The sequence below is a fragment of the Vanessa atalanta genome, chromosome 21, assembly GCF_905147765.1.
Source record: "Vanessa atalanta chromosome 21, ilVanAtal1.2, whole genome shotgun sequence".
In the NCBI taxonomy this organism is placed as follows: Eukaryota; Metazoa; Arthropoda; class Insecta; order Lepidoptera; family Nymphalidae; genus Vanessa; species Vanessa atalanta.
Window position 1 is genome coordinate 2345292 of NC_061891.1, and position 13725 is coordinate 2359016.

Genomic DNA, 13725 nt, shown 5'->3' on the forward strand with positions numbered 1-13725 from the left:
GTTCATTATGAGATTCAACAGCACAAACTCTTTGTTTCATTCGGTCGGAACTAGTTTAGTGTAAGTAAATTAGTTACGACCGAGTAAAAATGCTATTATACTACTCGGGCAAATAAAAAGAAAAAATAAATAAAAAATAAAATAAAACACACAGTAAAACTGCAAAGAACTGGTATTATTATAAAAAAGCAATTATACAACAAAAATAATTCAAAACAAAACGACGTACATTAATTTAAAGAACAATTGTTTATACAAATAATTAAAAAAAATAATATAATAATTATAACAACAAACATCGACAAAATATATTTAAAGACAAAACATGTTTCAATTTTAATCAGTCCTCAAGCTTTAGAAATGCAATTTTAAGAATGAATTGTTTTAATACAAAATCATGTTACTTATTATATTATGCGAAATTAAAAAAAAAAGTTAATTGTGAATGTAAATTAAATTGTAAATTAAACAAAACTTAATCACCCGTTCGGGTCAATTAAATATTCATTGCTGTCAAATATAATAAAAGAATTAAATACAACTGATTATACAGATTTACTATTAATTTGAAAGGAGCGGTTGTCATAATTTGCATATCCTTACATAGAATTTCATACACTATACTATAGGTACTTAAAATAAATATAATACGGTGAATTTTTTTTTTTTCATTTAAGTAGAAGCGTATGTTTTAACCAAAATTGTACATTCGATAAAATCACGTTATTTTAATTTCGTAGCGAATGACATTCTGGATATGGGGTTTAAGCCCCAAGGTTTCTAGCGTAACGTCAGATTTTGGGGGCGATAAACTGTTATCGAACGACTCGTTAAATCATTTAACAACCTCAGTGTAAGGTTTCGCGCTAACATTCATTCGCCCAAAAAATCTGAAGTAAAGCACTGCAATTGCAAAAAATAAATTCAATAACATTACAGCTTACAAACAGTTTATTGTATCGTAACAGTAGATTAAGTGAAATAAAATGTTTTATCCGATCTTAAAAAAGATAATAATTTACTAGGAACAGAGCAGTCTATACATAAAATCATTGGCGAGTCATCACTGAAATTTGGATACTAACGACTGGATAATAAAGTCTACTTCACCTAATCTAGTATTTATTGTTTCGATGGATAATCATGTCGAAAACACGTCAATACGATTGGCGGCTGAGCGCACCGTGGGTTGCAAAGTGCAGAAAAATTATATTAATTCATAAAGGTAGTTTGATCTTAGTCGTTCTACGGTTAGTGCAAATATGTCGACATCGAAATTTTCTAGACGCTTTTATAAATAATAATGAAGCAGTTATTTCATGTGTCGTGTAAATTGATTGAATATTCGTTTAAGTACGTCGTACTATCTTGCACTAACGAGTAGAACCGGTGAAACCGTAGTATATAATGGGTTTGTTTACTTATGATTAAATTTAATAAATCAGCAGTTTATGTTACATATTTACAAACAACACTAAATATCACTTATTAAATCACAACATGGTTTTATGGCACATGTTAAGCAGGTATTGCAAACGAACAAGTGGTGCAGACAGACGCGATCATCTTTTGACGTGTTTTCAAAGCATTCTCGTGTAAACATAAAAAAAAAGATAATTTATTTAGGAGCATAGGAATATCACCACATTGTAACGCATAAACTAAATGATAAACTTATGCAGATCAATAATTAAAAAAAGGATCTACGATCCCGGAGCAGCGGATCGCTTCAGATCTTTTATTGTCATAGATTCAGAAAAAAAAAATACTAAAAATCATTATTCACTAAGAAAATCAAAACTAATGAAATCGAACTAAAATAATTCTGCTAACACACTCAAACACACGGTAATGTAATAAAAAAATAATAATAAAAATAGCATAATATTCATAAAATACAAAGAAAATAAACGTTAGACATGCACCGTATAATACTACCGCTACAAAAATAAAGTTGTTTTCATATAAAAAATATCTTACCAGAATAACAAATTGTATAATTATTTTGTATACCGAGCAAGCTTTAATACTCCAGTAAGTAGCATAGCGCAGTTTGCGCAAGCGCATGGTGCTCCACCTTCTTAAAATCTCAGAAAAAAATATCAGTAATAAAAAAAATTCTAGCGAGACGAACATTTGCTAAAGTGCTCTACTAGTTACTACCGTGTCCAATTACTAGTAAAAAAAACATTCAAATACGTACTAAGATTTGTATAAAAAACGAATAATATTATTATCAACCAAAAGTTACTAATCGTTAAAATAAAACAACGAAATTGAGGAATTATGGGTCCGTGGGCTCTCAGTGACTAGGCGGTAATGACGTCAACGGTCGAGATAGAGAAAACTGTCTTCCAACAATTATCCAATAATCCATGAATAAAAAACTACAATCGCTATTACGTACTCTAAAATGCTTTATAATACTCAAGGTTATCTTTAGTCAAAAGACCGGCGTAAATTAAAAAAAAAAAAAACTTTTGAAACTGACTGAGGTCTATAAAACATTTTCGATCACTGCCATCTTGTGATGCTGAATGTAATTTGGTTTTCGAGTCAACAATCAGGCTTTAGTAACGTCTACTAAGAGGCCTATCGTTGCACATGCCTAAGGAACGCCGCAGTCAACTTTGTCATTGATAAAACCCCTAACATCACATTTCCATAAATTTTGTAACTACATTAAAAGGGGTAGTAACTAAAGATTGTCCATATTAGCTCAATCAATTTAACACTTATCTAATAATAATGTAACAACTTCTTACTTAGTTTCATAATCATGTTTCCATCGACACAGAATAAGTGCTAATTAAAAACAGGAAGTGCCATTGTGCCGAAGAATATACTTAAAACTAACAACAATACCGCTCGATGCTCTCTTATTACAATAAAATCACACGCTTAACGCCTAACAATTTTTAAGTAATAATAGTTAAAATATTGGTCCAACAAATGGGCTAAATAATACAAACGCCCTTAATATTCATCCCTAATTTAACGATGTGGGATATGAAAAAATATTATTCAATAGATCAAAAAATGATAAGGGTCGAGAACCTTTCGTTTTACTGGATTGAACCAACGGAATAATCTCTATTCTTCAAATAGGTACTCATATAACAATGTCAATACTACAACTAATCTCATTACAGTTTCGTTTACAAATAATGCATTCAGAGATCTCACGCCGAAATATTAGAGGATTGCCATAGATAGTCTTTTGATCACATCGAGACAGCCGCAATCTGTGACGCACTCGCACTTACAAAACCTTGTAGTTCCATATGTCAGTATCGTCACTTCACCTATTTAAAAATTGACACAAATGGCCAGAACCGTTAAACATCGTAGTAAGTTAGTTATTTATGTCTTAGAGTGTCGATTTTTTGGCTTAAAGTTCGTCGGTCAATTCGATCTTCTGTGATCAGATCGTGTGGCTCACATACCTATAGGCGGAACTTGTACATAGCGATAGATGTATAGCCGGTAATCTTTGCTGGCGAGCACGACGGAACCATCATCCATTAGTGCTACGTCGAAGCACTGTGCGTGTTTCACTTTGCTCTCCAATGCCGACACGAGTTGACCGTCTTGCGTAAATATCGTTAGGTTGAAGTTGTTATGGTTGTCGGCAATTAAAATTTCGCCAGATGCGTTAATGCCCACTCCAATTGGGTAGTTAGTAACTCCTTCCCCGCCAATCTGGCGTAAGTAAATACCTTCATAATTGAAGACTTTGACGCAGTGCGCTCGGTTGTCACTAATAAATATTTCTTGTTTATCGTTGACAACGACTCCATTAGGAAATTCAAGATGCTTAGAGCAGCCGAACTTCTGAAGAACATTACCGACCTGGTCGAAGATGATAACGCGCATAACTTTGCATTCTACAACTACGATTCTTCCTTTGTTATCGACTGTCACACCACGTGGATGTTGAAGAATGTTTGCGCCGAATTTTCGGACGAATTGGCCATATTGATTATAAATTTGAATTTGATGCGTCGGGGACCTTTCAGTCACAATGATGTCTCCTGAAGTGCGCACTACTGCAACTCTATTCGGGTATAGAAGTTGACCATCACGTTTGCCGCATTCGCCAAATTGGAATTTAAAACGTCCTTCCTTGTCAAATATTTGAATTCTGTGGTTATTGGTGTCGGCAACGATGATATCATTTTGTGCATTAACTGCAACACCGCTTGGTTCAGTAAACTGACCTTCCATTACGCCAAATTCACCAAATTTGCAGTGATAGATCATTTTCTGACGTTTTATTTGTGATTTCGGCGGGAAAATGGCAGTGGAAATCAACTTGTTCGTCAAATCAAGAATAGGATCGGTGTGAGACGCAGTTGTAAGCGAGTAAGGATCATTATTAGCTGGTGGGAAAAGAGAGTCACATCCACCGTTTGACCATTTTTCATAGGGATTAATTCCATTCAGATTAATATCTCCAATAGCTGTGGAGAACGGACCGAGCGTATTGGCACTGTTAAATCTCTTTGAGATGATGTTTGAGTCGAATGGAGAAGTCGATTGGCTAGTGGGGCCAAGCAATCCATTTGTGTAGGGTCGATCTAAAACACCGTTCAGGCCTGTAGGTAGGTGTATACCACCATTTAAGCTGCCAGAACTTCCATTAACACTGCTGCTACTTGAAGACGATCCTCCGTTTAGCAGTAATCCGTTCGTGGGGCGCGCAATAGGAGGTTGTTTAGTAGGACCCACATTCGCTTCAGAACTTGAACGCACATATCCAAAAGTGTTTCTGACACCAACTTGTATCGCTTGGTAATTGGAAACGAATTCCAGTTCACATGCAGTTTGAACACTCTGTTCCGGGTTAGTGCTCATTAACGACTGCAGTTTTGTGTCTAAGAGTTTTCTAAACATTAAAATTTCAGCGATGTTTGCACATTTTGTCAGTCGCTCGACGAAGTCGCATGTTTGATAAATTTTGTCAACCGTCTCTTGAGCCTTTTGCCCAACAACGGTAAGGGCAATTTGTTTCGTTGAGAATACACTTTCGAGTTCCTTTAGTAACTCTTGCTTACGCTCTTCTAACATAGAGCGATAGAATTGGAACGTGTCGTTTATTTCATTTTGAGCTTTATGATACTGTACTTGTAATTTTCCCGCGGCATGTTCTACGGTTTTGACAACGTGCCTTATTTCAGTAGCTCGAGTTTTGGCTTCATTAACAGCTTGTTGCATCAGTTCTAACTGCTTAGGGCCGGCGTCTGATAAATGTTCACAATCGTGTAAAGCTGCCGGATGTTCGATAATGGTGCACTCTTTGCAAACCGGCACGGAGCAAGTACGGCAGAAATATTTAAGGATGTCATTTTTGTGTCTCGGACAAAATGCTGTTTTGTCTCCGCTCGTTGTAAGTGTGGAGCCAAGCATCCCTTTATCGTCTTTTAAGTCCGTGAAGGCGAGCACACGGTGGCCTTCAAAACAATGCATGAATTGGTGTGCCATGACGCAATTTGGACAAAGGAAATTCGCACAATCAACACAACGCGCTACTGCGTCAGATTCCTTGGATTTACAGCCGGTACAACGGGCTGAAGGAGAGTTAGTTTGGCGAGCTGTTGGCAGAAGATCAGCGTCCTGCTCTACAGCCGCGGCGATGACGAGGTTCGTTAATAGTCCAGGTATACCAGCAGGCGGTAGTTGGCTGTCTACACGACAAGTGACACAAGTAACTTTATCGGGGTGGGTTTGTTCCCTTTCCAGGCACCCACGGCAGAATGTGTGAAAACAGTTGAGTACTTTGGGGTCGACAAATGTCTCTCGGCAGATTGCACAGGTGGTGTCGAGGCCGTCGAATTCACGAAGGTCACATACAGCGGAGTCACTCGCAGGAGGCGAGGATCCGCTCAAAGTCAAGGGCGATAAGGAGCCACGCTCCAGCGAACCTATAGAGTTGGCACCGGGCAGCGACTCAAGGGACGGGGTGCGTGAGGCCATCTTCAGGAAACCGGCATCCCTGGAAAGAGAAACAATACTTGTTAAATATATATTTAAGATAATAAGATAAAAATGAGGCGAATGTCGTGATAAAATCGTTTGCGTCAAAAATAAATGACAAACATAGCTAGCACTTAACACCACACGATAATATAACGCAAATCATTTTTCAACATCAACGAAACATGGCTGCTATATAAATACGATACGTAAAGATATGATACCATTTCGCTACAAGTTCGAGAGCTTATTACAGCATACAAAGAGGAAATAAGTAATATTTCGAGGTAGATAGTCTCCGAGCGTTAAGGAAAAATAGGATCTTAAATATTGTGGGGAAGGTTGCGAGGAATAAATGTGTTAGGTATTTTGTAAGTGTGAATTTGCCCGTGGACTGACAAAATGTTTAAGAAATATTATGTAAAAAAAAACTTAATCAGTGGTGTTGTAATACAAAGAAAACCTTTAATTTAATATACGTTGTACCCCACCCCCAGCTCTCTATAAATATGGAAAAGGCCTTTAAGACGTTCGAATTTTGAAATCTATCGTATGATGTAATGTTGGGAGAATCATATTTCTTCTTAAAAGGAAGTCACTTGTATCAAGCCCCGAACGGTGATATCTCGTGGAATCGAGATGAAGTTACTCGTACTCGTATTACGAATATTATTTATAAAAATTCTTTTGATGTGCTTTTTCTTTTACACGTAAAAGTCTACTCTTTAGGGAATATTAAACTACTTTAATACTTCTCCGAGCGAAAGGAAAAATATTGTAAGTAGGCCAGAGCAACGATAAAATTTACTTGTAAATAAATTTCACAACTTATTGGTAATTCAATTTAAAAATATTTACCAATCCGAGAGGCATAAAATGTAAAAGGCATTATCCTGAATAAATAGGTTACGAACAATATCTAAGTACTAAATATTTGTTTTGCTTAGAATGAACGTCCGTTTAAAGTTTAATAAATCGAAATAACTGTATTACGTGCAGCATCATAATTGAATTACGGTTCAGCATAGAGGTAAATTATTTTTGCTGTCACCCGTAAGTGACACGCCGTAAATGCATTTCAGAACGTAACTTCGTTGCTCTATCCAGGAGTACGCTTCGATAAATGACGTCAAACGTTTCAAATTTTTTAACAAATTGCGCTAACGAGACTCTTCTGAAACTATATGAAACAAAGCAGATGAAAATACTTCGATTATACATTTATAAAACAAATACAAAACTGTTTATAATTCCAGATAAACAGAAAATGTTGTTATGGAATATCAGGAAGACAAACTCTACTTTCTGATGTTTTACACATTCGCACAAATGAACGCTCCTCAATGGAAGGTAAGAAAATCGATTTCTGTTGAGACGGGTGGAACCCTAATGCCTTATTTTATGGGGTCCGACCCGTGTACGAGGGAGTGCAAAATACATTAATAACAGTCTGTGAGACTTGAACAGTACGAATAGAATGTTTAGTAACAAACCCAGTAGGACTTATCTAAATTCTGTTTAATGTTTTACAGAAATTACTTACTGAAGTGAGTTATGAAGCAAATAAGAATCTTTGAACTGGGTTGGTTTTACGAGCTTTAATTTACTTTCAATGTTCGTTAGTTTGTTTAGGTTAAGTCTTGCAAGCTGAACTAGAACTACTTCCTTATATCATACGGAACTCAAATTCTACGCTTCGGTTCATTTCTGATGAACTTACAGTAAGGATCGACTTCAGACTAAGGAATTCTTCAAAAGATAACAGCATAGACAATACAAATTGGTGGTAAGTAGTCCGTTCTCAATTCTAACGGTAGAACTAGGTACTGCTTGTTTATGGCTGGTGTCAGCTGTTTTATAATATATACCTTTTCTTCAACCTTGATGACCGGTTCAGTAGTTAAGACGTGAAAACCTTATGAGCGAACTAATTTTCACATTTATTATATACGTGAGGATATCAGAATCGACGATCTTTAATAAATGTATTAATTTTAAAGTGAAATCGTTCAAACAGAAACAGGTGAAGCTATTTTATCATATCAAAAGTGCAAATGGTGATCAGTTCTATAGTTTGATGCATTTCACTGCGGTCGCTAGGCAACGGCTAGGGCGTCTAGCGAGGGTTACTCGAATTGGGGTGAGGGTGGTTTATATTTGGTGCTCTCGTAAGGGGAGATATTTGTGAGGTGAATGGCCGGTATTTACGGGATGCGTAAAGAATATTCGAGAGATATAGGACTAAAGTTATATATGTACATTTTTGTTCTTTTTTTTTATTATTAAAGGTAAGGTACAGTGTTATAAGCGTTGTTATGTCTTATATGTATGTCATAGCAATAACAGTTCACGTTCGAATTTTAGTTAATATTATATAATTAAATATTTTATAAGATAAATATAAATATATAAGGTATATTATATCGATAAATAAACTATGAGAGGTTTGACAATGGAAACAATACATCACTAGAGGCCTTTCGTCTAATTCTGAACAAGCTGCAAGTTTGCGATTTAATCTCAGGGTTGAAAGATCTTATTTTTTATAACTATGAATATGTCCACAGAAGAATAATTTTGTTTTGTCTATTAGCGTATTAGCTGTCCTTGTCAGATGTATTAATTTTGCATTTTAAATACGTTATCAGATCACCTATATTTGGTAATTTTGCGTTGAATCATTTTAATTTTAGAATGATTTTAACATTCATTAGTGTTCATTTTAAAAAAAATCTAAAAATACTTTATTAATTGTTATTTTGTAACTGTGCCAACCCTGCACTACATGAATTTACTTGATGCAGACCCTGCAATACATTAAACGCGTCCCCAGTGAGCCTCGATCGAATGCGCGTGCATATACAATGACGTATCATTTGTGCAAGCCGATATAAGCCTTATTGTTATAGATACTATTAATATTAAATGTGATATTCGCTTGTAGTAATTAAAAGATTAATATTTCAATATTTTTACTTATCCGTTAGTCACATTTTCGATTTTCTTTATATATTATGAAACAAGTATAAGTTACATAAAACAAATATGAATTTATGACAGTTTTTACAAAATGGCGGACATTATCTCGCGTTTTAGATTTTGGATGATTTTAAATTGAATATATCCAACGATTAGTGATATAGCAAATCTATGAAGGGGTAAAGGCTACTTCAGACAAATATACTTTGTATAAATTTCAGTTTTTGTTGCATTTATAATTGTTTTATTCGTTATGTATTTAAAGTCAATTGACTACTATATTTTATCTGCAAAAATTCGAGGCTGTGGAAAGATTTATATGATATGAAGTGGCACTTTGCCAAAGTATGAACGGCTATCGATATTAATAAATTAAGACTATTTTTTAATTCGCTATTTATTGTACTTTGATAAAACTTAACGCATATGCCATGAACATTTTTTTGTATTTAACAAATATTATAGAGCTAAATGAATTGACCATTCATTGAACTAAATTTCGTATTTTTATTAGTTTAAAAAGCATGATTAAAGTTTATAAAGCATGGTTCACAAGATTGCGACGGTCTAGGGACGTCAAAGGCTATAAAAAGGTTACCAAAAGGCTACACAGTAAATTACCAGCTAGCATTTTAGAGTTAATAATACGGACGATCGCATACATTTAAATGGGCTTAATATTTGACACGGGACGAAAGTAAGTGTGCTTGGTTCTGTACATACACACTATCGTATAAGATATTCATGACATATTTAAGGAACAATTTCTTAATAACAATTATTATCATGATTCGGGCCTCTATTGCCAGTTATGATATTAACTATATATTTATACTTATACTACCTTCCGCCTGCAGCTAAGCCCGCTTTTTATTTAAGGGGATTGATGTTCTTTGTGTTAAGTATAAGCTTTTTTATGTATTCCAAATTTAATTTTTATTCATTTTTTTTAACTGTCGTGTAAGACGGAAGCGTATGGTTACTGATGGTTATTTAAAGTATTTTAAATACCAGCAAAATATATATTTTTTATATTAGTATACTTGGTGGTAGGGTTTTGTGCCTGTTTTGCCAAGCTCTGGCTACGTACCACCCACTCTTAGTTTTTTTGTGGTGTTGGTACAGGTACAAGTGACGTATCCAACATCTTATTTCCCAGGGTTGATGGCGCATACGTAATGATTAATATTTATTACATCCCTAATGTCTATGGATGGTGGTGACCACTTGCCATCAAGTGGCCCATTAGTCTACACATGTCATATCATATCATTTCGCAAACGTATATTTTAATTAATATAATGTATTAAAATATACATTTTGTTATAAGTCGTAATATTTATGTCTTGTTGAACATACTACACTACATTTTTACATGTATGTAGATAATAAGTCTTGTGTAATACACACGCAATGCGCTCGTATTATAAATTAGTTGTAGACAAAGCTCTGCCGTAGATAATGACCATTGAATAGCGGATTCCATTATCACCTCTACGCCTTTATCTATAAAGGCTATCTTTGCGTGAGTATATCGTATGGTAAGGTATTGCAAATCGGTTATACATTGACGATTGAGTTATGTTTAACTTAATATTATATCTATTCAAGATTTTATATTACATATTCTGGCTATATTGACTCAATGAAGTTTTCGAAGGCAATGCAAACTATATATAAGCAAAACATATACTATTAACATATTAGTACCCTTGAAATTTCAAAGAGTTTAATCATCATTGTGACAAAGACCAAGAAAGTCAGATTTGATTTAAAAATCTATTCGAATAAAAAAAAAGAATCGTTTCATAAATATCACTTAAATACGCCATTTTTTTTTCTTAAAAGGTGAGGACGCATATTGGCGTGCAAAATTTATATGTCGATACTTTTACGTTACGTTTTTTTTTTTTATTTTAATTACACCTTAGTTTTAAAATACCCTTGATCTATCATATCAGACAAATCCATACTTATTAGTATCTACATTTTCAAAGTGCTAATTATTATTATTTAATATAATATCCAATTACGAAATAAAAGTACTATAACCAAGGGGAAAAACTAAAAATTACGCGTTGATGGTAAGTCATCAGTACCTCCTATAGATAAAATGTATTTATTAAATATTTTTCGCACCGTCAACGCGCTGCCTTTGGAAATAAAATTTTATATCCCTTGTAGATTTTATTACACAGCTTCGTTCACCCTTCAAAACCGGAATATACATTACATAATGTATGTTTGCTATAATGCCGGTAGAATAACTAATGTACTCATGTTTAGAATATGTTGTCTAGAAAGTTAAGATGCATATTACGTTTTAATAATATAATTGCTTGAGTGATACAAAGTAACGTAAGTAATAATTTTCTTACGACCCATTAAGTAAGCCGCGAGCAAATGGTCCATTGGTTAGAATGATCCAAGAGATTGCGGGTACGAACCTAGACAGAGGTCACAGGATATTCGCCGAAAATACGCCACATGTGTCTACACCATCCGGTTTTGGTGCTGCGTGTTAGATAAGCTTCAAATGAGTTTTTTCCTTAGCCAGTGGCTCTGAAGTAATTTGCTTTTTACTTGAAATGTTAAGTCGAGTAAGTACATTGAAAGCTTTAATCTAATATAAATCACTAATCGTTCCGTTTCCAAATTCTAGTGATTGTTCAAAATCGTTTCAAGAAAAACATTATTTATTTTCTCCTTTGTGTTGAAACGACTCAGCTTAGCATTTGAATGACACAATTACACTAAGTAATCAGTTTCAAGGGAAATTCAATTTAAGACGTTTTGTATCGGCTCCTACTCCAAGTACAATTGTCGAAAATTGGACGCTATTGTTGGCGACAAACCTAAAAAAAGGTGTTCCAATACTACAGGAACAGGAACTAAACGATCTTTATTTAGTTTTATACCATCAACGTTTTATTGTTTTTAAGCCAAGCAATTGACTGTCAATACAATATTTTATTATTTGTAATACAATATAATTTAATTATTTACAGCGCAGACTGTAGTCGTTACAAAAAATAGACGAGCGATATTTCGCACCAGCGCTGTCGCCGCAGGGAGACATTCAACAAACCCACATTTATATGACGGGAATATTACATTAGGTATATAAAGTACAAGTAGAGCGTGACTAGTCCGTATTAAATTTACAAATGACCCATGTAGTTGACCTTTTCTTAACCAACTTCGCGTCAAGCTCAAAGAAGTCCACAACTTTGCTGGTCAAAGTTTCCGAGCGAATACCTCTGGGATATTCACTGAAAACCGACACTGTCAACATCGCTCTGCCAGATTTCAGCGCAGCTCCTCGGGGAGGAATGGTCTCAAAAATCATCAAGAATTGCCAACGCGTAAAGCGGAATTATATCCTTGTATTCCGATAGTTGTTCTGTTGGGACCGCATTAATTGCGATAGGGTCGAAGCAGATTACGGTGCCCCGAAAGGTTTTCCGAACTGTTGTAAATCAGCAGCCGAGGTGAGGTGAAATGAACTGCAGTACGTCGTGTTAAGGCATAAATTCGTATATGGAAGATATTCGACAATTGAAATAGCGGGGTATTTCAGAAGAGCCGGCTAGGAATTGTGGTCATCCGACAGGCGTAAGGTGGAGCGAGTTACATTATTTAAGAGCAACACATACTAATTTCGCACAATTTATTATAACCAGGATTAAATTAATTCTCCTACATTTCTTTTTGGACGTCGTTAGATTGATTTCCTTTCCTACTTCGCACCTAATTAGGATAATTGTTTATTTTATACATGTAACCCTACTCGTGTAGCGGAATCGACCGAAATATATTCTCTGCTGGCAATGCGGTACTTTTCTCTCTGATTTATTAACACTTTAATAAAAAAATGTATAAAATATCTAGAATAACTTCTAACTAAAAAAAAGTCTTCTTAATACTGTCTATATTTATCTGTTGCGAGCACCGGATATGGAATAGTGAAGTCTAAAAATTACTTCCAAAAGTCTCGGTCATATTTCTAACACGTGCGAGCAACTTCGGCGGTACATTTCCCTGGAAGAACATATATTTATCTTAACATATTTGACGCATAAACTTGAGCAACAATCCCTTTATGTTTTAACGTTGTGTTGTGTATTTTAGATTCGTCGTAAATTAGTTTTATTTATTTTTTTTGTTATTTAGAATTCAATTTCATATATTAAATTTTCGTTATATATGAATAATTATGTTTTCGTAATAAAAAAATCTTATAAAAATTATATTTAATTTTCGAAGGTGATTTTTGTCAAGAAAACTACCAGTAACATTTACTTTGATATAGTTTAAATATCCTTAAAAATTCTCTCTCGTGGCCGAAAAGTCTGATCCGAAGTGTTGCCATGTGATATTTAAATTCCCGGAGGCGTGGTAATGTTAAAATTCATGAGTATGTCGCGGGCACTGAACATATTTTTCACTGGCAACACGGCGTTCATGACGTCACGTAATACGTTAATACATATCGCAGTTTCGGCGGCTTAATGTGATTTTTTTTGTTCCTTCCGCATGCGACTTCGTATGAATATATAATCGGTGGAATTAAATTTACAATGTAAGGATTAGTATGTTTTTATGTTGCGAAAGCCGTTGGAGTATTTCTACTAAATGGCATGCAGACTTATTGCGGATATTGAAATCAGATGTGTACATAATTTACTTATAATAATTATTTGTTTACACGAAAACAATATTGCGCGTCATAGAAATAACCCAAAAATGTTGTTTGTGAATTTATACAAT

At 34.6% G+C, this 13725-nt stretch overlaps 1 protein-coding gene across 6 annotated transcripts in view; it reads right to left on the minus strand.

Moving 5' to 3' along the window:
* Positions 1-288: 288 nt before the first annotated feature.
* The window catches only part of LOC125072271 (brain tumor protein), a 135287-nt gene continuing 121850 nt past the window's right edge, over positions 289-13725 (minus strand). For all 6 annotated transcript variants that reach the window (XM_047682825.1, XM_047682821.1, XM_047682823.1 and 3 more), the window contains one exon: positions 289-5995. In XM_047682825.1, the coding sequence (XP_047538781.1) occupies positions 3439-5976 (2538 nt within the window). In that variant the 5' untranslated portion in view covers positions 5977-5995 and the 3' untranslated portion in view covers positions 289-3438. The remainder of the gene's footprint in view (positions 5996-13725) is intronic.